The sequence below is a fragment of the Brachycentrus maculatus genome, unplaced genomic scaffold (genome assembly GCF_059751285.1).
Source record: "Brachycentrus maculatus isolate JH-2025_06_01 unplaced genomic scaffold, ASM5975128v1 h1tg000065l, whole genome shotgun sequence".
Taxonomy (NCBI): Eukaryota; Metazoa; Arthropoda; class Insecta; order Trichoptera; family Brachycentridae; genus Brachycentrus; species Brachycentrus maculatus.
Genome location: NW_028280819.1, coordinates 673,114 through 700,808, shown reverse-complemented (window position 1 = coordinate 700,808; position 27,695 = coordinate 673,114). Strand labels below are relative to the sequence as shown.

Here is a 27,695-nt window from a genome sequence, read left to right as displayed (position 1 = left end):
GGTACCTGATGTGCGGTAGCAATAAACTTACCTTCATGTAATTAACTATCGAAATAACACTGCGTCGATACTATACAGTACCCTACATATGCACCATTAAGTGCGGATAAGGGTTAGAAAAATAAACTTTATTAGTGAACAATACCTAAGATAAATTGCTAATGAAATTATTACTTTAATTTGAACATTTTGAGCTTTCGTTTTATTTAATTTTTGGCTTTTAAACCAAACGAGAAATGATTATTACTAATGTACTTTCCATCTCTTATTACGAATAAACTTTTTTCACATGTAACAACGTTCTTCGTCGTACTCTTCATGGCTGAGGGACGTGATCATAGATGAACCGGAGAGTCTAGATTTATCTCCAAATCATTTATGTGTATGTATTAGTGTGTGTGTGTGTGTGTGTGCCATATAAGACGTTGAAGACAAAACATGAGATTCCTGTCGCTGATACAGACGCTAGAAGGGAAATTCCTGCTTTTTGGCTCATTGCTATTGTTTTCCTTCCAACGTCTTGGGTGTTCCCGTCGCAGCTTGTAGTTCACTGTTCGTATTATAAAGTTCTTACCAGCGCATTTTATTTGGCGTGCGCGCATTCCTTTACCCTGTAAATTAATCAAAGATTTTCGAAGCGCCCTTGAGGTACTGATTGCGAAAATGGCGCTACAAAAATGATCTAGAACATGGGTGGCCAACATTTTCAGTAGCCGGGCCAGATTTTAGATACGAGACTTCCTACCGGGCCGTAAAACAAAATTTATTTTATTATTCAAAGCAAGCAAGATAGATAAAAGGTACTTTTTGCAACTTAACCTCGTAATGCCGTTTAATGTTATACATTTTCAAGATAGAAACAGAATCATTGCATATCAGGCATGTCGGTTTTGTTTTAAATTTCACGAAAAAATAGTTTATAGTCCATCTGTCTTAAAAACTTCTCAGTTCTTCTTTTACTCTTCTCTTTTTTAGTTCAATGTCTTTACTACTTGACGCCATTATGGGTCTTGAAATTGCCAGGATAGTGAAAACTCCCATATATGGGATATTATACGAACTACGCACGATGGAATGTTCTTTTGGTGGTTTTGTTTACACTAAAGGAAAAATGTGTATATTCTCAATATTATTAATATTTAAAGCATTTACTTTGTGGTTAGTCATTTTTACTTATTTATTTTTTTACAAAAATGTTAACAAAATTAGTATATAACCACTCACCGAGATTTTTACGTCTACCGGTTTCGAGACGTACCCGTCTCTTCGTCAGGACAATCACTAACACTTTTAATGTACGTTTAACCTCGGCTCGTAACGCATGTCTGTATTGAAAACTATAGTGCATGTTGGTCTTCGGGTCGACCAAAAATCGCATGTGTTAGACATTTTGTGTAGTTTTGAGTGTGTAAATGGTGCTATGGTGGTGAAGGGTAGTATTGTTTGCATGCTGTGTTAGTGATTGTCCTGACGAAGAGACAGGTACGTCTCGAAACCGGTAGACGTAAAAATCTCGGTGAGTGGTTATATACTAATTTTATTAACATTTTTGTAAAAAAATAAATAAGAAAAATGTGTGATTTGCTCCGCGGGCCGCAAGAAGACACCCGGCGGGCCGCGGGTTTGCCATCCTTGATCTAGAAGCTTGTTATTTATCATCTCGTTATTCGTTGTTCTAGATCGAGCACCTAGTGAGGACTCGAGGAGGACGGACCATGAGCGGCTACAACCGGAATCGCTCACCACGGACGGAGAAGGTAACAAATACAATTTGACCACCCTTTTCAATATAGAGCATTTTCAAATTGCTTTTTCAACAGCAACAAAAAGACGTTGAATGATCAGGAGATCGTTTTTAAAGTTTAAAAATGTAATCAAATCTATTAAAAATAAATATCAAGCCACTTATTGAAGTTTTTACTGTGCAACAGATCTTTTTAGGTAAAACCTGAATGTTTTTTCTCCATTTGAAAAATATTTAGTACCTATATTAAAAAAAAAAAAAATAAACAATACCTTTTCTTCAAAATTCTAAAACAACACTTTCTGCCCTGTTGCGGGTAAATATTAAGTTAAAAATATGACGCTTTTGGTGGGATGTAGTAGGTACATTTTCTGGGCATTCCGAAAACATGCACAACTGAAAACTGACGATTTTTTATATATGACGTTGTTGAAAGGAATGAGCGATATAACAGTTCACTTTGGTGAGATACCTTCCGAATAGTAAGTATGCATGTATAATAAATCAATAACTATACATGCAGTTTTTCCCACTTTTATTTTATTTAGCCAGTGACCAGGTTTCGTCGTTACCGACATCATCTGACTAGTCAGTATGGATGTCGGTAACGACGAAACGTGGTTACTGGTCAAATAAAATGAAAGTTAAAAAAAACTACACATATAGTTGTAATTTTACTGTCGATGAAAACAACTGTAGTTTTCGTAACTAGTCGTGTGTAATGAAATAAAACTGAATAAGCGGTATTAAACAAGTGTTTTTTTTTAATATTTAACATTCAACCAAGTTAATGCCGAAACAGTAAATAATATGATGAGTATGTCACATAGCGTATAAAGTAATCACTTAAACTGTAAACGACAAGTCGTGAGCCCTGGAAATACACAGACTTCAATATTACCTTCTCAATAACTTTTTATTTTATTTTTATTTTTATACATTTATTTAAATCACAATTTTTACATATTTAGAACATTTTTTTTGCAGAGACCCACCAAGCCACCTTGTGTGTCTTGTCGGTGTCTTCTTTGTCTATTTTGAGATATTAATAAAATTCTTGATACCTTATAAAAGTATTCCTTGGATTTTATTCCACATAACGTACGTACAACGTAAACGTAGACGTTTCAATGTTTAGTCATTTTACTCTTTAGTCACAATTTGAAACGATTAACAGTATCCATATAGACAATGTATATATCTTCATCTCTGTCTTGACACAAATGGCGCTATGTTTTTACTTCTGAAGAACCTTGAGCGCAGTGGCGCATTCACGGTATACTGGAATAATTATTGTGTTTTGCCTATTTGTACGTGACGAGGATGTATCCGGCAGGCGCCGCACTCGCCGGGCTTATCTTTATACAACACCTACGAGAAATTTATCGTTTTCGCGATAGTTTTCATTGATATACGAGGCCTTTTTTCTCGCGTACATCCCACCGTTTTGCGCGGCAGTTGTAATTTATACCAAGACCTATTATTTTTAGATTCATTACGAAATCACCTGCCCAATAAACAGCATTCTCCGTTTTGTCCGATTCAAAGTCATTCAAGGTTTTTTCACCGTTTAGTTTTTTTCTCTCCTCTATGTGTGGTTCGTTTAGAGTTGATGATGCTTTTTTACCGCGTAAAAAATTGTGATAAATGAAAAATCGTTCCTATTGAGATAAGTGCAACGATTTTCTGACGAACCGAACTGTCAATGAATATTTACAACATTTTGAGTGTGTCCAAATACTTGTTCACAAATCTGGTTTATCTGCAATTAGGAGTAATTTTTACAGTATTTTTTGACATCTCAACATAAATAAACAATAAAATACTCCATACATAGGTCTTCAATTGTTAATTTTAAAAAATAACACCGTGTCAATATGATCCACTGCCCTGTGCACTATTGGGTGTAGATAAGGATTAAAATAAGAATGAAGTTATTAAAAAAAAAATATTTTTTGACATCTCAACATAGATGAAGAAGAATATAGAAGTCTGGGCATTTACAGGGCTTACGACCATCACAGGCTGGTTTAAATGATTACCCAAGCGATAACACACGTGTAATGTAACAATTTTCAATTCTACCTATGATTGACAACCACATTATTCAAATTCTTGGAACTTCTAGATATACATACATAAACTAGAAACACATCTCTTTAATTCAACAGAATTAACGAGAGACATCGATGGTGGGTTGAGGCAAGCTTTTTATTAAGCAGAAACTCCTTCTTTTTTTGTTTGTTTTTTTTTTTTAAATATTGAAAGCAATAACTTTGTGTTGATATATTATTTTGAGAAAAAAAATACTTTGTTTTTTGATCCACTCACATTTTTACTAACAACCAACTAGTTTCGGCAACAACGTGTTGCCCTCTTCAGGGTTTAATTTATGACTGATATATAAACCCTGAAGAGAGCAACAGGTTGTTGCCGAAACTATTTAGTTGTTAATAAAAATGTGAGTGGATCAAAAAACAAAGTATTTTTATTTCTCAAAATAATATAGAAACTCTTTCATTTGTAAAATGATTGATTTCTCGAAACACGCGTATAACTAGTTTTTTTTTTTTTAATCATAGATATTTTATAAATAGATGGGGGATATTTCGTTGGTAAGCTACGAGTTCGCATACGAGTTTTGGGCTCTCACAATTGATTGTCGCATTGCCGCCCGCGACAAATGATTCTCTTTGAACTGTCACATTTGGACGCGAGATATGCAAATGCTCTTCGGGTGGGCTGGCTAGCCAGTGGATTATCGGTCCAGCCAGCTAGCGCATTACCAAACGAGTTTGGTGTTCCTCTTCCTCGCCTTCGCCGGCGGCCATCTTGACCTTGGCCACGCGATCAATGGAGGATGCGAGGATGCAGGCGAAAGGTGCGCCAACAGGCGAAAGGTGCGCCAACAGGCGCCCGAGTATCAGGTGTATGCAATACGGGCGCTTGTGCACTACACGGATTTTACTGTCCGGTTAGCATGATAAGACGGATGATTGGCTTGTGCTTTGTCCATCTTTCTTCGGATCGGTGCTCTTGATCGGTGCGTGAACACGCTGCGCGTAAATTCGATCACGCTAAACTGTCGTAGTCGCTTTCATTTTTCAAAACCGGACTGCCGGACGGTAAAATTCTGTGTAGTGCACAAACGCTCTTTGTGTGTAATGAAATAAACAGTTGTTTTGGAAACCGTTTATGTGTAATGAAATAAAACTCATGAAGTGTTAAATTAAAAAAAAATACAATCCACATGTCATTCCACAAATTATGCTTATGGCTTATGGGCGCTTATGCACTACACGGAATTTTACTCTCCGGCAATCCGGTTAGCATGATAAAACAGATGATTGGGTTGGATTGGCTTGTGCTTTTCGCCGTCTTTCTTCGGATCGGTGCCCTTGATCGGTGCGTGATCACAGTGCGCGTGAATTCGATCACGATAATGTATTTTATTTTTTAAAAACCGGACTGTCGGACGGTTAAATTCCGTGTACTGCACAAGCGCTCTATGTGTAATCCACATTGGAGTACCGCGCGTAACGTCACGGCTGTAAATGCACGCATTTTTGCCCAATTAATTTCGCTTCGGCTTTCGTCACAGCGCTCAAACAGAAATAATGTCCAAAAATGGACTTTTGGTATTTGCCGAGTAAAACTTAAATGGAAATTTAAGCTTTACTTGGTAAATACCACTTTTTTAAAGGGTGTACTCTCAAATACATATACAATTCGGTACGTGACCGACTGCGCGAAAAGCTATGTGTGTCCGAGCACAATTTTTTTATAATGTATTTTAGATTTTTTTATTTTTAGAATATATATTGAGGAAAAAATATAATGTTTTTAACCTCCTTACCTTTAAATAACTATTCGAAATAAATTATTAATAATAATTTATTTCGAATAAAAACATGTTTTTTCAATACAAAAACGGGTGAATCTGGAACCCATATATTATTTTACATTTTAACAAAACATACGAGGCTAAGTACACATGTACATACACACGGCTAAGTATCATTATAGTCTTGTATGTTTTGACTTGCATCACACTATTCAATCTAACAAATCATTCTTGATCGGCTTCTTCGCATGGCTCCGGAGCGGTCACCGTTTATTAGATTAAAACAAACGATTCGCATACGCAAATCACTCTCGGATATACGATTGCGAGATCACCACACGGCAAATGAATGATCCATCACTGCGGTCACTTCTCTTGAATAGATGTAATAATTGAGTAAATAATAATAAATCTTATTTTTTGACATCTCATCAAAGATGAAGAAGAATATAAAAGTCTGGGCATTTACGGCATATTAAATGCCCAGACTTCCATATTCTTCTTCACCTTTGATGAGATGTCAAAAAATAATATGAAAATAACTCCTGTAATTGGAGACAATCCAGATTTTGTGAACAAGTATTTGGACACACTGAAAATGTTGTAAATAAATTATCTGGTAAAAAAATTAGCTTAAATAATAAATTTTAAAATGATATTTTCTGGCGTTTCTCATGTATGTGATTATAATCCAGGATTCGGACCTCACATACTAATAAAAGAGTTTCTGTTCAAAAAAGCTTATTTTCATCTCACCAATAGATGTCTCTAGTGTAGTTCTAGTGATTCAAGAACAATGTTTCAAAATTGGTTCATATACTTATATAGAACTTCCAAGAATTTGAGTAGTGTGGTTGTCAATAATGGGTAGAATTGGTGAATGTTACACGTGTGTAAAGTGATCACCTAAACCGGCCTATGACGGTCGTCAGCCCCGTAAATGCCCAGACTTCTATATTCTTCTTCGTCTTTGATGAGATGTCAAAAAATAATATGAACTTCTTTTAGACATTATGTGTTCACGATATTCGCAACATGCGTTACAGGGAAAAAACAGCGTAGGAAAAAGCCAGGTGTTTCCACAAGATGTCTTCCTAGTTTTTTTTGCAACCGTTTTAAATGTTATCTTCTCTTTCATAGTCCTCATTACTGAGGGTTGTGACCCTTGTCGGAGCAATGACTCTTCTCCAGTTATCTCTTGACTGCGCTGCACGAGCGCTCCGACCACCGAGGTGCCTGCTGCTGCCTTAACTTGATCGGTCCATCGTGTGGGATCTTCATCTCCCTCTCTTCCCCTTCAGGCTACCGATCACAACCAGTCGGTTTAGCCTATCATCATTGCCACGCGCAACGTGTCCAAATAACTGAAGAATCCGTCGTGTGCAGACATTAGCCAGAGCGTAGAATGTTTTATTTTAAACATTATAAAATAAAACAACTTTGTTTTTAACCACTTTTTTTATTGGTACACTTTTTCTCCAACCGGTTTCGACAAGAACCTTATCATCATCATGGTTTGTGTACTAATTCTAAAACATTGAAATACTTATAGTAAGTAAGTGGGCGGGTATTATCCTTCCCTTACGATGCCAAAAACTTCGTTAACTTTTATTTTATATCAAAACTATTAACCTTTGTCTAGTATGGAAGTTGGATTGTTCAATGTATAACGTTAACACGTGTGGTTTTCCAAATAGTTGACAGGGATTTGAGAAGTTCGCATTTACCGTTATAATGCTCTGATTCGCCCACATCATTACAAGTGATCTATCTTCATAAACTATTTTTAATCACTGGGAATGTCTATTTTGATTCCTGTAAATATTTTCCAAGATTGTAACGCGGTCCCGGGCTATTTAGTGCGATCATCTCTCACTCGACATCACAACACACCTTCGGGGATACCGGGCCAAATAAATAAGATCCACCTTATTTCTGAATCTCAAACTTGTGGGCCTAGGAATGTTTCCGGGAAATTGAAAGCAATAATATGTCCGCCAACGAAGATTCATTGCAACGCCTACTTAGAGACCAGTTTCCAAGTAAATGATTTGTATAGCGTACACCGACTACTACTACTCTGACACCTAATTAAGGGTGCTATCCGCAATTGTTTATTATTACTGCGTTTTTATTTCCCGAATGATAATGTCTGTCTGCTGTGCTGGTCGGGGTAGTGCAGGCGTCTGTGCACCGGCCAACGTCGGGTCAGAATCGGATCTAACTGACTAACTGAACTAACTAACCGCTAATCCCTTTCACTGCCTACACCGGGGGACTTCTAGAAACTTGGTGGTGGTTTTACAAACTTGTATTTATTTAGATTGGCAGTGACAGGGACATTGAAAGCTGTTAAATGTAAATTCACAGTAAAATCGGGATACAATTTTGTATATTTATTGATTTGGCGTTTAATTTATAGAACTCCATTTCAATTTATGTATTTATTGAAAATGCCATAACTATGCGAAACAATTGTCACAATATTATTTTTTACGTGTTTTTGTTAATAAAATACAACTTGATAGACTCAAAAAAATCTGTGTTTGATTTAAAATTAATACAATTTTGTTTCATATTATATTTTCTATAACTTTCGCAAAAATTACAGTTCGTAATATAAATTTGCTTTGCGAGATTGGTCTTTTGGAAACCTATAGGGTCCGCCATCTAAAGTTTTTTTTTTCAACTAGTGCTTATTTCGTGAATGGTAACACTTAGCTCATGTCTGATTTGACAGATAATTAGTTTTATCCTTCCGCTGAGCGAATATGGTTGTGTATACGCTTGAACAACGCTGGGAAATATTGCGACATTACTTTGAAAATCATGGTAATGTTGCAGAATGTGTGCGAAAATTGCGTACGGTTTTTGGAAGAAGAGAAGCACCGTCAGCTCCGTATGTTCGTTATCTTGTGAAAAAAGTGAAAGAAACTGGCATCCTCATCGATAAACCAAAGCGTGAAAAGCCAAAAACAGTGCGTACACCCGAGAATATCGATGTTGTGGCAGAAAGTGTGCGTGAAGCGCCATCAACATCAATTCACCGTCGTTCTCAACAATTGAACATTTCGGAGACATCATTGAGACGAATTTTGCATAAAGACCTTGGTATGACGCCATACAAAGTCCAATTGGTTCAGGAGTTGAAGCCAACTGACCATCCAATGCGTTTTCGCTTCGCTGAGTGGGCCTGCGATCGACTTACAGAAGATGCCGATTTTGCCAAAAAAATCATCTTTTCGGATGAAGCTCATTTTGATCTTGGCGGGTATGTAAACAAGCAAAATTGTCGTATTTGGGGCACAGAAAACCCGCACGCATACATTGAAAAGCCGGTACACCCAAAACGAGTCACTGTTTGGTGCGGATTTTGGTCCAGAGGCATAATTGGGCCATTTTTCTTTGAAAATGAGCAAGGAGTGGCCGTTACAGTCAATGGCGATCGTTATCGGGCCATGTTGAACGGATTTTTGTTCACAAAAATTGAAGAGGAGGATATTGGCAACATTTGGTTTCAACAGGACGGCGCTACGTGCCACACAGCCGAAGCTACGAAGTTTTTTTTTTATAGCATTTTCAAAAAAAAAAAGTTATTTGGCGGACCCTTTAGATGCTTCTGTATCAGATTCGAGAATTGTGCGCGGATAACTCGTGTGGCTTCTCGAGTAGCCGGTCGCGTACTGAATTGGTATATAGGATAGTACACCCTTAAAACCACAATTCTAAACCCTTTTCCAACTGAAGAAAGTGAATTTGTTTTATTAACACTTCAACCGGGACTCTAATGTTCGTTTTTGGTATATCAATCGACCCATAATTTGACGAGATATTTTAGCCCGCAGAAACTTTATGTAATGTCTTCTGTTTAACAATATGACATAGAAAGGAGAGTGAATGCCGGGAACAGAGTGAATGGTGCACTAAAATCAAATAAAAATCTATCAGCGAAAGCTAAACTGGCAGTACACAACGGAGTTCTGGTTCCAACCCTTATGTATGGAAGCGAAGCATGGAGTTGGCAAAAGAAGGATGAAAGCAGACTGAATGCAGTCGAAATGCGATCCCTCAGACGAATGTGTGGCAAAACGATGTTTGATAGATGTACGAATGATGAAATAAGGAAAGAATGCAAGGCTGAGAAAAGCATTATCGATAAAATTAAGAAAGGTGTGTTGAGATAGTTTGGATATGTGGAACGTATGAGTGAGGAAAGAACGGTTAAACAAATTTACGAGGCGAATGTAGTTGGTAAAAGAAGCAGAGGAAGTCCGAGGAAAACTTGGCACAATCAGGTATGTCAAATACTTGAAAGCGGCTGGGTTAGGGAGTCATAATAATCGTCGAGTATGTATGAGGAGATGCATGAATGTAGAAGAGGCGAAGAATGTTTGCAAAGACAGAGTGGTGGGGAAGCGGCGTGATGGTTAGTTAGTTAGTAGTAATTATTTCGATATGACCATGTTCTCATTTTGCGTGGTGGTATGGCGGGCATGGCACTAACCGCAAAGTGAAACCACATCGCACCCTTCAGTCATAATATCGCTAGTTCAAACTACGAACGAGGCGCTCGTTTGAAGAAAGAAGCAACACTAGAGTTTTACGGCGTTTCTGCCATCTCTTAAGTGTCTCCATGTGGTTTATTGGCAATGCGTTAAAATTGAACCGACGAAGAAGCGTGTCTGTAAATCTTTTTCGTAAATTTCTCGAAATGAAAATGTTGGCGCCCGATATAAAAACGTATTGTTTGTTTACGGTGGCGGTCAGCGTTCCGTATTCCGTATTTACGTTAGTCGGCGTCCGAGTATTTAACGCGGGTTAAACTTCAAGCTGCAGATTAACGCGGCGAGTTCTCGGCGATTAAAATTGTCGGTTTTAGTAAATCCAGCGTGGAACTAAGTGCCTCTGGTATACTCGCCGACAGTGATGGATTACCGAGCCCAGAGAATGGCCAGATTGTGTTTGGATGTTCTCGCTGTAATAAAGTAGGTTTTTCTTGTTTACAAACTAAAAAAACGAACGAAAGTTTTTTTTTATCTATGTGGATAGGTACCTACCTACCCACATTGTTATTGCACAAAGTTGTTTTTAAAGTTCTTAGGTATGTTTTTGTTTACCGTTCGACATCAGACAACATTCTTCATAGTCTTCGTTACAAGCTAAAAGGTTCTTTAATTTCACTCAGAATGTGATGACGTAGGCGCAGGGCACAGGTGTAGTATACGCCTGTTATATGTCCAATTATACTAAATAAATAAACATTCTTCTTTGCCAAAATGGGCGATTATTTATCTTTCTGTGAAGTTTTCTTTATCCCTCTCTCATTCGCTTGAGGACCTATATTGTTTCAATGCTTCCGCTTATACAACTGTTCGGCTGTCCAAACTCAAAACACAGTAAGGGAGATTTTTTTTAGTACGTTTTTTTTGTTGCATTTTTGGTCTAAGTAGAATCTACTTAGTCTAAAAATGCAAAAAAAGTACTACAAAAAAATGTCCTTTACTGTGTTTTGAGTTTGGACAGCCGTGTTGCGTTATTTGCCGATTTTGCATCATCGTATATCATACTTTAGTTTGAATTTATTTTAATGTCTGAACTAAAACAAGCTTGAAAATTTTGCCCATAGTGCTATTGAAAATAGATAACAATCAGATCATAATTTAGAATAAAATAATTTCTAACAATAATAATATTATTTATTTTTCACAAATTTCTCAACTGGTGGCACCACAATTAGCCACACTTCCAAGTCTATCGAGTTGTACAGTTCAAATTCGAAACGAAATGCTTGAATTCCTAGAATTTAAAGTTAAAATGTCAAAAAATAATATGAAAAATAACTCCTAATTGGAGACTATCCAGATTTGTGAAGTATTTGGACCAACTCAAAATGTTGTAAAAAATATTTCTTGTCTACCAACTGTTTTTGTACAAATTAACCAAGGTTTATCATCCGTTTATGTCGCGTTTACCTATCACCGTGATGCATTAGAGTTTCCTCACGCAATACTAGCAGCTATCAGGACTCGCAACAAGGCATCATCCAACAAATCACCTTTCGCGTCTCGCGATACAAGTGTCCGGCGCGCGCGCACGACGTCCGCACAGACAGAATGGGAGATTGTGCAATCTGCAATTATCGCGGAGTCTGGCCGCTCGAGATTAGGACCAGTTACTCGCCGGCGGACCAGGGATGCAGTGGGCGGACGCAAGAGCCGATGCCGCACGAACGGGGAATTGTGAGCCATCCTTGTAATCCTGCAAGAACGAGATGTCTACAAGTCATGAAGTTTCTTCAATAGTAATGTATGAATTAGAGAGTTGACAACGATAAAAAAAAATGGTATGGACGTAGAGAATACAATCGTCCTAAAACATCGTGTTTGTATTTTTTTTTTTGACATCTCATCAAAGGTGAAGAAGAATATGGAAGTCTGGGCATTTACGGGGCTGACGGCCGTCAAAGGCTGGTTTAATTGATCGTTTTACACACGTGTAACATTCACCAATCATACCCATTATTGACAACCACACTACTCGAATTCTTGGAAGTTCTATATATATATATGAACCAATTTTGAAACATTGTTCTTGAATCACTAGAACTTCACTAGAGACATCTATTGGTGAGATGAAAAGAAGCTTTTTATTGAGCAGAAACTATTTTATTAGTATGTGAGGTCCGAATCCAGAATTATAATCACACACATGAGAAACGCCAGAAAACATCATTTTCATTTGTATTATTTAACCAATCACATCGTGTTTGCATTAGCGTGTGAAAAGCTGACTAGGGGACCATCAGTTCCCATGTCAGCCCAAGAAAAGTGGTCGGGTACTCTTAACCATGTTTTGAGGTTTGAAGGTTTCATAGAAATCAGTTTAACAAAGGTTTCACTTTTTTCCATTTATTCTCTTTGGGTTGAAATTATATTTTTATTGATTTTTTTATAAATATACAAAATAGAGTCAAATTTACCCTGTTGGAAGTAATTTAAATTAAAGTAAAAAAAAAATTATATTACAAACAATATATTTGGACATTCCTCTACTCTTATCCTGTTGAAAATATTATTTTGTAGTGTAAATCCATTGAAACGCATCGCGTTTCGTTACGTTTTACAATATAAATAAATATATAATCGAATAATTAATAAACCATTTAAAATAAAAAAATCTAATGCGTTATTATTTAAGGCCCAGTATCGTTAAGTCGCATTTATTCCACCGGAGACCACCGGAAAGGTCACATGTCTGTTCACGGACGATTATTTTAAAGAATGTTTATTGGATATTTTCTTGTTTTATTTTAATAGAGAAAAAAAAATGAACTTAACTTTCATTAGCTCTTTTCTTTCCAAAACCATGTAATTATTTCGAAGAAAACTTATTTTGTTTAATGTAAAAACGGTATTTTGATAAAAAAAAATCTATTACGTAAAATGTTATCTGGATTTAGAGAAAATTAAGTTGCGACTTCTGGGCCTCAATCGTTAAATCACTTTTATACTTTCAAACTTTGCTAGACAGCGTATAGGGCAATTCGTGGAGCTTTGTTATCCTGAGACAGTCAGAGGAAGACTAGCAACCTTTTGATCAGTAACCACACCAGCTATGGGCAGACCATCGGAGTATCTCAGACTATCCAGAATTCTGCCGAATTTTGATCTAAACTCAAGATCCACCCTTTCCGGATCTCATATCCGTAATAATAACTGCAAATTGTAACGCACCCTTGAGGTTTTTTTTTTCTTAATTGCCTAACATCCAAGTGACTGAAATCTAGCTACGGCTTATGCAACACCGTTTATCATGTCCCTACTCAGGCTTCAACTTTATATGTTTCATAGCCTATGCCTACTCGTGAGTGGATTTACTCTTTATGTTTAAAGTTACTATAATTTCATGTAATTCGTGAGGGAAAATTCTAGGCAAAAAAATTCGCGTACACCCTTGAGGTGAACACAAAACGACGCTTTATAAATTGGCCATATTTATATGATTACTTTACAAGAGTAGTAGAGTAGTATGTACGTTTTGTCGAAACACGACGCTATTTCGGTAACATTGTGTATCGCTTATCCGAATCATTCATCGTGTACGATTATACGTATCCAAGGTCGCTCCTAGGCGCCTCGGTCGCCTCCGCCGCTGCGTGTCTCGACTCGCTGCAAATCTCGGCCGATTGAGCCGAGAATCCATCCGAACCGGTCCCATTGGTCATGGTAATGTATCGGCCTCTTGTTTGGATAAATATTGTGATAGCGGCGCAACCCGTTTCCGAAGCCGGTGCTAGATGATGTCACCGCCTTATTTATACTGTAATTTGGGCTCTGCCGACTGCTGACTGGCGACTGCGCGACCAGCTCTTCAGCGCGCCGATAGTACGCCGCAGTTTATTCCTACCATTATCTATTGTGTAATTAGCGTCCTCCGTTAAACTCGCCGATTGTGGCGGACAGGTTGAAGCGAAAATGTATTCTCTATTTATTCAAAACTTAACTGCCTTATTAATAAGGATCCATAGCATCCAAAACATAAATATAAACCAAAGTGGGACACAAAATGCCGAACCCTCTTCTAGTGGAACGGAAGGTCTGCTGATGACAGTCAACAGTCCTCCTTCTTCTGAGGAGTTTTACGTGGTTTCCTCCCAGCAATGAGCAAATGCTGACAAGTTCCTGTTTGGCCCACACTAGATTATCCCTCCTGTTCCCAACACAGATTCAAATGAAAACATATTTAATTAGCTAGAAGAAATAAAAATCCACTAAATGATCTATAAACCTTGTACATAATAATCAAGGTAAATAATAAATGCAATTCCCATCTATAAAAAAATAGCATCCAGAGAAGTCTCCAAATATGTACTTGTTCACAAATCTTGTTGGGGGGTTAATTGACTTTTTTTACATTTCAACGTAGATGAAGAAGAATATGCACATCTGGGTATTTACCTGTCATAGTCTGGTTAAAAGTGATTAATTTATACCCGTGCGACAGTCACCATTTCTAACCACAATTCAGATCTCAAAAATGTTATACATATACTGTATTATGTTCATTGTAATGTTTCCGGGTAGAAAAGAATAGTAGGTAAGAAAGAAAGGCTGTAATGCTTTATGCGTTTTCATCTGTCGTAGATGTTTCCAACTAAAGTAGCAGTTTTCGGTCAGCGTCGGTGAATGGCTCGCTTTCTCGCACCAATGTGACAGTGTCCAAAAATACTCGGCAGCGACCTTGCGCCAGCCTTACGCACAAATTGTGTTTTCGCACCGGCGGTTTACACAATCCGGTAACCGGTGTAATGTTTTTGTTTGAACACTTGTGTTTGCTCGCGGGATTCCTGAGCAGCTAGCAAAACATTTGTTTATGCGGATGCAGCATCCCCACGAGCCGCTGCGGTGGACGCTGTTTGATCAGCTTGGGGACTGGCGGACTCCGACTACGTCACCGCGAGCACCCCGGCGAGCAGTGTCGTATCTGCTCGGTGAAAACAATCTAGATCAATCGACGAGCTTATTTTGGGCCCTCAAAAAGACGTTACCGCAACGAAAGTTGACTTAAACTTTTTGCCCTCGTAAAGATAAATTGTTCATAAATCTTGTCAAATGCGAACTAAATCAACAAGGTGTATTCATAATATCATTCTAAGTAGGTACTAAGATGAAAAAATGGACTATTTGAAAATCTTGGTTTTTGAACTACCACGGAGTACAGATTTTATAAAAATACTTGGTTACTACCGCTATAAATAGTGGTATTAACCAAGTAAATTTTTAATTAAAAATGGATAGGTATTACCACAAAGTGATTACCGAATCAATTAATGAAATCAAAAACAAAATCTTAAATCGCCCTCTTAATCAATGTATGATTCTAACAAGTTGCTAAGTTTTAAAAAGTCTAGATCAATCGATTACCATTCGATCGTCGAAGATTTTCTGATTTACTTGTTTCAAGCAATATGGTTCAAACCTATTTCAGCGTTTTTTTTCAGATTTGACATTATTCATCGGGCGCGTTAGTGTAATCGCAAATATTATTGACTATTGACTGAGGAATCAAATTGTTTGAACGCAAAATATACTTCGAATCGGCTGATAGCAGATGCAACCAGTTTTATAGCATGATGAAAGTTTGAATCACTATTTTACTATGTCGAACCTTTAAATGCAGCATTGTTTATGTTTAAAAAGTAATAAAGAATGACGACGGCTGGTGTATGCACGTGTTTCCAACCTAACCTAACTTATAATATATCAATGGTCAACTGCCAAACCGTACATATCGCTTCGGGCCAAATAAACAGTACGTTCATCGCGGTTTTCGCTAAAACTCTTTACCCAAGAAAAACACCTATATATTGAATGAAATATTTACTTTTCCGAATATAACGCCTGAACGACAATGTCACGGATGTTGACTGTACCAAAAATAGCAGTCGTGACACTCCCATTTAGGAAATTTGACTGTTTTTCGGGCTAGCAATACAAATATTCACTAGTTAACTACATCATTTTCTAGTTAGACAAATAGTAGAAATACTAGCAAAAATCTCGTCATCGGCTTATATGAGTCTATGACCTGTCATAGACTTGTACAGCTGGCTTTAACCAGCCCACGACTGATCATAAACCCTGTAAATACTCACCTTTCCATATTCTTCTTCATCATCTATGTAGAGATGTCAACAAAATGGAAAAAAATATCTGTTTTGCACCACGATTAGATTCTGATATCAGGTCGGGTATTTTTACTCCCAAGCTGTGTAGACACTTATTACAACTGAGTAATTAACGAATACCTATATAACGAAAACCCAGATTTGTTAATAAGTACTTGGACACACTCAAAAGGTTGTTTTTTTTTTTTTTTAATTAATGTTTTACTTAGTAAATACCACTATTTCTTAAAATCTACTGTGACACGTGTTTCGATGCATTCCGTATCATTTTCAAACAAATTTCAAATTACGGTGTTTGAAAATGATGCGGAATGCACCGAAACACGTGTCACAGTAGATTTTAAGAAATAGTAGTATTTACTAAGTAAAACATTAATTAAAAATGGATACATTTTACCACAAAGTGACTGCCGAATCAATTAATGAAAAGGTTGATATTTTTTCTGTTATATAATGAATTCATATTGTCATAGTGATTTTTCTCTCTTTTCTTTTGTTATCAAGATTAGCTGATTTAAGGGACACCAAATTTGTTAGTTAGTGTAATCGGAAGGTATCTTTCCATGCTAGAATTTATTTAAATCTGCAGCCGACAAATATTTTGTGTGTAAATAATACGATCCGAAAGTTCTCTCTCCGCGATACCAAAGGCCACCTGTTAAGATTGGGGTATTTCGTTAGTGCATATTAGTATGATAGTTCTAATATGGAAAATACACATTCTGGACTCTAGACGAAATCGACGAATAAAATCTATGTTGATTCAAAATATTTTTACGTTTCTTTAGTTATGGCATTAAAATCATATCTTTGTGTGGTACTTTGACCATTAAACAATATATTAGGAATCGAAGAAAAGTTAAATACGCGTCAGTTATTTGCGCTACATAACGAAACCAACTGTTAAATTTAAGTTACTGAACGAAGAAGAATTTAAAAAGTGAAACAACAAAAAAAATACTTATTCTAATACAGAAATTAGATTTATTAAGTAAGAAACAAGAAAACTCAGGGCAAAATGTAAAATATAAAGCAATAAAAGGTACAGTAAATAGGCATATAAAAACATTTAGAGAGAAGCATGTTCAAAGGAAAAGAGAAAATATAACTAATCACTAACACAAATATCTTTCCATGAAGTATTATTTCAGTTCATTCATTTTAAAACTCTGACTATGTACTATTTTATATATGTCAGGCAGCTGGTTAATTTGGTTATAGTATTATTTCAGTTCATTCATTTTAAAACTCTGACTATGTACTATTTTATAGATGTCAGACAGCTGGTTAATTTGGTTATAGCCTATTGTATATTGAAAGCTATCCCACCGCATGCCCAGATCTGATACAGAAGCATCTAGGCTTCCTGACAGATCTGCTCTTGCCAAGCATTTTTTTTAAACTAAGTTGCGAAATATTGAAAATGTGAAACAATATAAAATTGTATCCCGATTTTACTGTGAATTTACATTTAAAAGCTTTCAATATACCTGTCACTGCCAATCTAAGCCTATTGTATAGTAGAATAGACTATGACAAAGCGAAAAGTCACCGACGGTGCTACTGTGTAGGGTATTTTATGAGTTCAGACTATCCCCTTACGCCGCGGACACCACGAGTGTGACGTCAGCGCTCGCGTGGCGCCGGCGCCCCGACGCGACGCCGACACCTCCGCGCAATTAGTGCTCCGATACAAAGGTGAAAAACTCGATAAGGCGCTCTCGCCTTATTCTAAAGATTATTCGGTAATATGTATTTATTGCGACACAAACTGACATGTCAACTCCATCGTGGTCAATTACATTCGGCTTATTTTTGCGGTTATCTCTAGTACTTATCCAGTCTGCTATCTTTTTGTGTCAAATTCTCCGTTTAAAATTTCATTCTATTTTTTTTTAAATTATATTACACTCTCAAAATATTATTTCTTCTTAACGTTTTTTTTATGTAGTTTTGCATCATACTTGTTAGTTCTTATTCTCCTGCTTTGAGATGAACTAATTACTGGCCCAAATTCTCCTGTAGGATGAAAAGCCATCGAATTCCTTTCAAGAACGTCATAAATAAAAAAAAACTTGATTTTTTAGTAGAACGTTTCTAAAGTTTTAAAATATAATACAATGTATTAAAAATTGCCATTTATTGAACTTTTTACTGCGCAACAGATATTTTTAGGTAAAACCTGAAGGTTTTTTCTCCATTTGAAAAATATTTAGTATATTTAAAAATGAAATAAACAATACATTTTCTTCAAAATGCAAAAACAACACTTTCTGCCCTGTAGGGGGTAAATATTAAGTTCAAAATATGCCTCTTTTGCTGAGATATAATAATAATAATAATAATTTTGGATGATTTATATAGCGGCATTTTCGTAAAAAATTACCTCAAGGGCGCTTATACATGTATGGATTTTGATATGAAAATGATAATGAGAGAAAATTTTAAAAAATATGTATTAATGAAAAACGTCGTCAATCGGCTGAGTCTGAAGGCAGGAAAGTGGAGCCGCCGTATTGTTGCGCTTTCTTCTCGGTCTTCTTGGGTACATTTTCTATGCATTCTGAAAACATGCACAACTGAAAATTGACGATTTTTGATTTATGACGTTCTTGAAAGGAGTGAGCGATATGTTCCTACTCGAATCACCAGAGCAACTGACACATTAGCGCTTCCTATGAGTAGAACACACTCCAAACAAAGCTCCTTTATTTATTGCTCATCTATATTGGTTAACTATGAATATGGGTATTTTGATATGTTTAACTTGACATTACCAGTGCTGAGATCATTCACATTGTATGCCAACATTGATATCGTGGTGTGAACCCTTGTTTCGTACAATTTGTCTTTGACTTGAGCTTTGAAATTTCCCCTTTCCATTTTCCTCCCTCCCGTCCCTCTTCCAGGTATTGTCACAAATTTTTACAAATATGGAATTTTGTAATTGGAACTATCAAGTACCATTTTTATAATTCTCGTATATTTGTGTATAACTTGATGGAATTGTTCTGTCAAATTCTCAAATAAAATAAAATAAATATAAATTAAAATAAAATAAATGATGTCACACGTCTCTTCACGCCCGATTTTTTTAATGAATGTACATTCGATATATTTTTTAAACTCCTTTCCTTTCAATAACTCTTGTCTTTTTAAAACCATGTAATTATTTTGAAGAAAAACTGATTTCTTCAATGCAAAAACGGTGTTTTAATAAAAAAAAATCGTAAAACGTTACCTGGATTTAGAGAAAATTAAGTTGCGACTTAACGAATACTTAGCCATAACGAATAGTATTAAAAGTCCTCATAATTCTTATTGATTTTAGGGGTAGTGCTTATTCATGCGAGTTACTGGCAGCCAGTCGAATGCACGTTTTGTATATGATGTCCTGCCTAGTCGAATGCATGCTTCGTGTATTATGTCCTGCTAATTCGAACGCATGATTCGTGTGTTATGTCCTGCCCAGCGAACTCATGTTTTGTATATTACGTCCTAGTTACTGTTGATTGGAAGTTATAGTAAACGTTTAGCGTAATGTCCCATCCAACACTGATTACTGGTTCAGCGATCGCTACACCGTTAAGGCCATTAATCGAAGCCATTAATATTCACGCAGTGATAAACAGTAATTCCTTCACCCCTTCACCATCTGAAACTAGAATTCGATATTACATTCATCGCCTAATAGCCAGTACACTTATTATTAAGTATTGCATTCTCACTATATGCATTATTGAATTTATTTACATAACATTTTGACATCCCTACATAGAAGAACAATATGAAAGCCTGGGTATTTACAGGGATTATGACCTGTCATAGGCATGTCTAATTGATCGCTTTATACACGTGTAACATTAACAATTGCTACCCATGATTGACAACCACACTACCCCAATTTCGAAAGTTTTATTTAAGATTCATCCTCTGATTTGACATCTTTTGATCGCATTTACATTATAAGTTTAATAAAATTGTGCACTCGACACGGGAAAACGCAGTGAGGGCACATTATTGTAATGTGTAATTATAAATATGATGAAATAAATAAATATTAACCAGGGCTTTTTTAAAACAATAAAGGTCCCGGAACTCACTTTATGTCAATCTTTTTACTAAAAAAATGAATCATTACAATACCATATTTTATCATTTTGAAGAATTATATAAATATATATTGTAAATACGTAAGAGCAAACATTGTTTCCTCTAATACTGATTTTGAAAATTAAAAAAAAAATCCGTGAAAAAAGGTGCCGGAACGACGTTCCACCGCGTTACATGGAAAAAAGACCTGAATATAACTCCTAGTTGACAAACCCAGATTTGTGAACAAAAATTTGCACACACTCAAAATATTATAAAAAACGTGTTTATAACAAATTGAGCCAATATAAAAAACACCATATTTTGTTACTTTGTTGCTCTTAAAATAGGTATGAAAAGAAGTTATCCGCTTGCTTATCTCAACGCCGCTGGGTCGTTTAATCCCACTTCGCGTCCACTCGTTTCTGATGTCACCGGCTCGCGTCCATTATAATACTATCGTGATCGGTATTGTATGGTCATGTCTGCAAATGGATCCATCAGCCTGAAAACCTGCTGGATAGATTGGCGATTAGCCGCGCGTCGGGTCCCTGGTTGCGATACGAGTACACAACCGCGAGGATCTTGTCAACTCGCCGAGGAATGCGCGACATCGGACATTCTTACCCGCCGTATATAGTTTATATCTGGTAAAACTGTCGATACATTACACAGGCGCCGTGGCGTAGTTGGGTAGACGCCCGACTGCGAAACTGGCGTCGCGGGTTCGATTCCCGTCGATCGCAGAGTATATTCAAGAAATATTTATTTTCAATTGGTCGGGGTGTTTGCGATGTGTTTTTCACGTTAACCTTACTATGCTACCTGCAGACAAGCCAATTAAAGTAGAGGCTTTGCGGGTGGGTTATTCCTTTAAAAGGAAAGTATTAAACATGTTTTATTATGTAAAGAAAGTATTAAACATGTTTTGTTTTGTCCGCCTCCGTAGTGTAATGGTCAGCACGCTCGGCTACCGTTCTGGAGGTCCCGGGTTCGATTCCCAGGGGGGGGGTCACCTGATCACCTTTCCTTCATATGTAAACGATCAAGATAACACTGCGTTTATATGAAGCAGTGCCCTATGCACCATTTGGGTGCGGATAAGGGTTTTTTTATTATTTTTTTATTATTATTATTTTTTATTATGTATGTAAATATCTGAAATCTAAGAAGGAAAAGATGTTTGAAAATAAACAAATACTAAAAGATTTCAGCTTTTTAGCTAACCTGTCATAGGGTGATTTGAGTGCTCACTTTAAACACGTCTTGTAATATTTCCCATTCTTCCAATGATATACAAATACACTTTAACTAAAAACGTCTTCGCACGCTTCTTCCATAATTCTGTTTTCCATTAGGTTAGTTGTTAATCTGTGAGAGAATATTTTTCTCATCTTTATTACGCTTCCATAACTCTTCTAGGATGTGGGTGTCTAAAACGCTCGACTAAGACTACTTCTTCGTATAAATATGGAAAATATTATCGTTCGCTCACAATACAGGTGTCCAGCCATGGTTATGCGCAGTTCCCAGTTTTCTATCGCGGAGCTGTCTTCCTCATGGTGAGATTGGAATCTCATTCAGGGTTAAATATTACCGTCGGATCATGTAAATTTAATTGGGAGTGTCCCTATCTCGTTTCTTTATGGCGCCGCTCGTGGTGAATGGAATGGTGACGTCACCCCCGGTCTGGGGGAACGTCCTCCCACACGACATGAACTAATAGCGTCAATGAGAATGCGTATTTTATACATTTTTTACTTTATGTTACCTATCTTGGATATTATTCTTCGAGCTAGTTGGCGCTTCAAAGATATATCTTAAACTTATGTAATAATATTTTTTGACATCTCATCAAAGATGAAGAAGAATATGGAAGTCTGGGCATTTACGGGGCTTACGACCGTCATAGGCTGGTTTAAGTGATCACTTTACACACGTGTAACATTCACCAATTCTACCCATTATTGACAACCACACTACTCAAATTCTTGGAAGTTCTATATATATGAACCAATTTAGAAACCTTGTTCATGAATCACTAGAACTTCACTAGAGACATCTATTGGTGAGATGTAAAGAAGCTTTTTACTAAGCAGAAACTCTTTTATTAGTATGTGAGATCCGAATCCTGGATTATAATCACACACATGAGAAACGCCAGAAAATACCATTTTCATTTTTATTATTAAGCTTATAATAAAAATGAAAATGGTATTTTATATTTAATAGTTCATATATATAGAACTTCCAAGAATTTGAGTAGTGTGGTTGTCAATAATGGGTAGAATTGGTGAATGTTACACGTGTGTAAAGTGATCACTTAAACCCCGTAAATGCCCAGACTTCCATATTCTTCTTCATCTTTGATGAGATGTCAAAAAATAATATGAAAATAACTCCTGTAATTGGAGATAATCCAGATTTTGTGAACAAGTATTTGGACACACTCAAAATTATGTAATAATCATGAAGTTTTTCTTTTTCTTCTTGTTGTAGGCCTTGTGAACTGTTTTTAAGAGGGATTAGCCTCCTGCTATGTCGATTCCCAGCTGTCAATCCATCTTTTCGGTGGTCTGCTCTGCAGTCGGCCGTCCAATGCAATGTGGGGGAGTCGGATGGTTCCACTCTCCTCATATCTCCTACCCATTGTCTTCTTCGTTGTCCTCTCCACCTAACGACATATTTGATCTCGCATATTTCTCTTATCCTGGTGTTCTTATTCTATCTCGTAGACTCTTGCCAGATATGCTCCTAAGAGTCTTCAATTCTGACACTCTTGAGCGCGTTTTTGTTGTTGTTACTGCGGTGTCTTTTCATGCACAAATACATACTTATTTCAATTCTATATTATCTTACATAATAAAAAGGAATCGCATAACACCAGAGTACGGATCGAACATAGAGTTTCTGACTCAGTGTCCGCGACACTCGTTTGCCATTAAACAGTGTACCCGATAACAACCTCTTATTTCTTCTTTTGTCTAGATTTATTAGAAATTAATTTAAATTTTGTGGATCGTTAGACACGAATTTACTGAGCGGCCATTTATGTTCCTTGCCTTGAAATTTAATGTAAACCGAATCACCTTTGTAACGCACGCAGCTAATTGAGTGGTTCAATTAAATGATCAGAATATGATAAGCGGGAAAGCGAGTGGTGTGACATCATTTTTCATTACCGAGCCGCGAATTTCAACCTTTCTGCCATACTTATGGTAGTAGGATGCGAGATATTATAGGAGGCTAATCTGATTTAGGCGGCGATTAGATCTCCGCTCATTTGACTCACCCGAGAACACATACTCAAAGTCTAAACGATCAAATATCCTCGGGCGATGTAATTATACCATTTTGTACGTACTTCTAATTATTTCTCGGTATATTATATTTGTTTAGTTGCGATAATGCGTTGAGTGGGTGAAAATCGGAGCCATGTTTGATTTCTATATTATTATTATTATGGTTTTGGCACGCCTTTTCCTTGTGGCGCCCGAATACATTTCGGGACTTGGGTTCCGTAATCCGATGAATGTATATCGGATTACCGGTGTTTCGTTAAAATAGAGCTACAAAAATCACACTGTTTATCAAAACATCAACTTGGCTAGGCTATTCACAAAGTACAGGGTGTTACACGGGGAGGTTTTCACACCGGCCAGTCCGAACTCGGCAATTGCTTCTTAGCGACTTGCGATAGAAACGCAGCCCATTTCGTTATGATTAACGAAATTTCTGATGACAGAAGGTAGAAATTTGGATAAACTACACAATTTCTTTATTTATAGATTTGGCGTTTAATTTGTAGAATTAACTCCGTTTAATTTATGTATTAAATGTTAAATCAAACACTGATTTTTGAGACTACTGAATTGTATTTTATTGTCACAATGTCCGTGCCAATGAATTCTTCCTTTCCCCAAAAATGAATAAAAGTGTCCGTACCTACATGCCCCATTAACTATTGTTGTTACCCGTAAATTATTACTGCACATTTTAAAACTTTTACCCGAGTACCTAGAATTGTATAGCTATATAAGAAACGTCAGTCCATTAAATCTTCACATTCGTTTGAAAATGCCATAACTAGACTAAACATTGTCACAAAAATTATTTTTGATGTGTTTTTTAATAAAATACAACTTATGGGACTCAAAAATCAGTGTTTGAGTTAATATTTAATACAAGATTTTGAGTGTGTCCCAATATTTATTCACAAATCTGGACTATCTCCAATTATAGGAGTATTTTTCATATTCTTCTTCATTTTTGATGAGATGTCAAAAAATAATATTTAATACATAAATACAAAATTTCTCACTGCTTTACACTATTCAATGTTTTCGTAATTATTTTTGTTTTTTTTTTAGAAAAATGACCAAATAAAAACATTGTTTTACCCTCTAGAAATGTCAAATACACGCGATACTTTACTACAGTGCTCCGCAACCTTTTCTCACCTGCGACACCAAAATTCTTCCTTATTTCTATTGATTTGGCTTTTAATTTGTAGCACTCTATTTTAATTTATGCATTAATTGTTAAATCAAACACCGATTTTTTTAGTCAACTTGTTTTTTTATTGTTAAAAAACAAAAAAAAAATATATTGTGACAATTGTTTCGCCTCGCATTTGATTGAAAATGCCATAACTAAGCGAAACAATTGTCATAATATTAATTTTTATGTGTTTTTTCACAATAAAATACAACTTAGTAGACTCAAAAAATCTGTGTTTTAACAATTAATGCATAAAATACGTTGAAAAATTATGTATTCATAATTATTTTATAATTTTGAAATAAAAGACAATGTTATGAAAAATAATTTGTCATTGTGTGTTAACACACAATGACCAATTATTTTTGTATTTAATTACATAATGTAAAATTTAAAAAATGTCAATTACATTGAATTTGGTCGCGGCACATCTGAATCCTGCTCACGGCACACCATTGTGCCACGGCACACCGGTTGCGGAGCACTGCTTTACTAGACTGCTAAAATTTTCGAAAATCGATGGCACAATGACAGATCCGTAAGACCCGTAACATGACATAAACCATTTTTTTGTATGATGTTTTTCTTAATGTAAAATTCATAATTTACCACTTTTATAGGATAGACTGATAAAACGGAGAATGCGATAGGAACCTTACTTATCTCTTTGAAATTTCAGAAGCGTATAATTATTATTGTTTTTAGTTTTACTTTTTCTTCAAAACAATTAATAGCGTTAAGCTATTGTGTGTGTTCATTGCACGATATAAAAAGTAAATTTATCCATATAAATGTGTGTATGTATATGTGGTCATATATAATAGTGACAGCGCATTAGTAGTCAGGAGTATGTTGACTGCTACCGATTCATTTTCCGTCGGCGCCTGGCGCCAGTCACTATGACGTAAATAAACCGAGACACCTCATCGCATGTCACCGACAATTTCCCTGGACAGTTTACGCGTCTCCTGTGATAGTTCGCCCCTTTTGGCGTCGCCTCCGCTGTCTCTGTGGGGAATAAAATGCAGACGTCTCGACGTATTTCCTTTTGCACTTGTATTGGTACCGCCGACCGACTAATGTAATACGATCATTTCAAGCGCGCGTGTGTGTGTGCGCGGTGTTATGCATGGCGCCATTTGTATGTATGAATTTTAGTTGACATTATTCCGATTTCTAACTGGACTAATGTCATCTCCTTATCTAACTTTCACATGCAATTATCGATTCGTAGATAAGGCGCCTCTGCCGTATGCACGAGAACATTCGACTTGAAATTTCCAATGTACGGTACATCTAGAAATAAATACAAGATCCCTCAGACGAATGTGTGGCAAAACGATGTTTGATAGATGTTCGAATGATGAAATAAGGAATGAATGCAAGGCTGAGTGAGATAAGCATTATCGATAAAATTTAGAAAGGTGTGTTGAGATGGTTTAGACATGTGGTACGTATGAGTGAGGAGAGAACGGTTAAACAAATTTATGAGGCGAATTTAGTTGGAAAAAGAAGCAGAGGAAGACCGAGGAAAACTTGGCACAACCAGGTATGTCAAATACTTGAAAGCGGCCGGGTCAGGAGTCATAATAATCGACGGGTATGTATGAGGAGATGCATGAATGTAGAAGAGTCGAAGGATGTTTGGAAAAACAGCGTGGTGTGGCGTTCGATTCTCTCTGCCTACCCCTTTATAAATATTATAAAAACAAAAAAATATTCAATGTGCATTCTTTAAAAACATCGGGCGTGAAAAGACGTGTGACCTCTTCGGCTGTCTCCGGTAGAATGAATTCTGTGTTTGCGAATATCCCCTTTACTGTGAAGCGCCCTTGAGGTAGTATTTTACAAAAATGGCGCTCCATAAATTATCCGAATTTATTATTATTTGTATCAAGTTCACACAACTTTAAATCCACGTGAGTCGGAGTTTCAAATCGTAGTCGTACAGGAGAAAGTGACCAACTAACATAACGTAAAATGTTCAGGAAGGCCATTTAAGTCACTTTAGCTTGGCAAGAAAATAAACATCAATGCAGTCAGTCATTTGTAACAAGTCAATATATTATACTTCCAAGTTTAAAATCCTTTGGAATTTTTTTCAGGTCAATATTAAGCTAGTAAAATATCAAATAGTCAATGATCACGTATTTGTGAAAAAATGCACTTGGTCACTTTCTCCTGTATGACTACGATATATGGTAGACTATTTTGATTCATTCCCCCACGCGGTCTTGACTTCATCCCCCCGCTATCCCGCAGTAGTAGGCGACTTCCCGTAGTATCGTAGTACGCACGTCCCCCTTACGAAGGGAGGGAGGAGGCCGGGGTAGCGCAGACTCCCATTCATGGATCAGCGCAAGGGATGAATGCGACCAGTTGAATGAGATCTGCGTCGGAGTAATGCGACGCTCAGCGGGGTGGAGCCGTGCAAAAATCTCCATTTTTATTCTAGTATTTAATCGCAACATTTCGGGAGTGTCCAAATCATTGTTCGCAAATCTGGGTTTCTCCACTTATACTTATATTATATTAATATTCCAACCCTTATTCGCACCGCAATGGTGCATAGGGCACTGCATCATATAAACGCAGTGCTATATTGATCGTAAACACATGAAGGAAAGGTGATCAGCCCTCCACTTCAGGTACCAGTCCAGGGTAACATTGAATAAATCATTTGACCCTCCCACTGGGAGTCGAGCCCGGGACCTCCAGTACGGTAGCCCAGCGTGCTGACCATTACACTACGGAGGCGGACTACATTAATATAATATAAGTATAAGTCGTAATCTTCGTCGGGTGAGGAGGTGCATGAATGTAGAAGA

At 36.7% G+C, this 27,695-nt stretch overlaps 1 protein-coding gene across 1 annotated transcript in view; it reads left to right on the top strand.

Moving 5' to 3' along the window:
* Window positions 1-27,695, top strand: part of Dad (Daughters against dpp) — a 129,743-nt gene that overhangs the window by 60,796 nt on the left and 41,252 nt on the right. Inside the window, exon 3 of the mRNA XM_088256660.1 lies at window positions 1,680-1,757. Within this exon, the coding sequence (XP_088112786.1) occupies window positions 1,680-1,757 (78 nt within the window). The remainder of the gene's footprint in view (window positions 1-1,679; window positions 1,758-27,695) is intronic.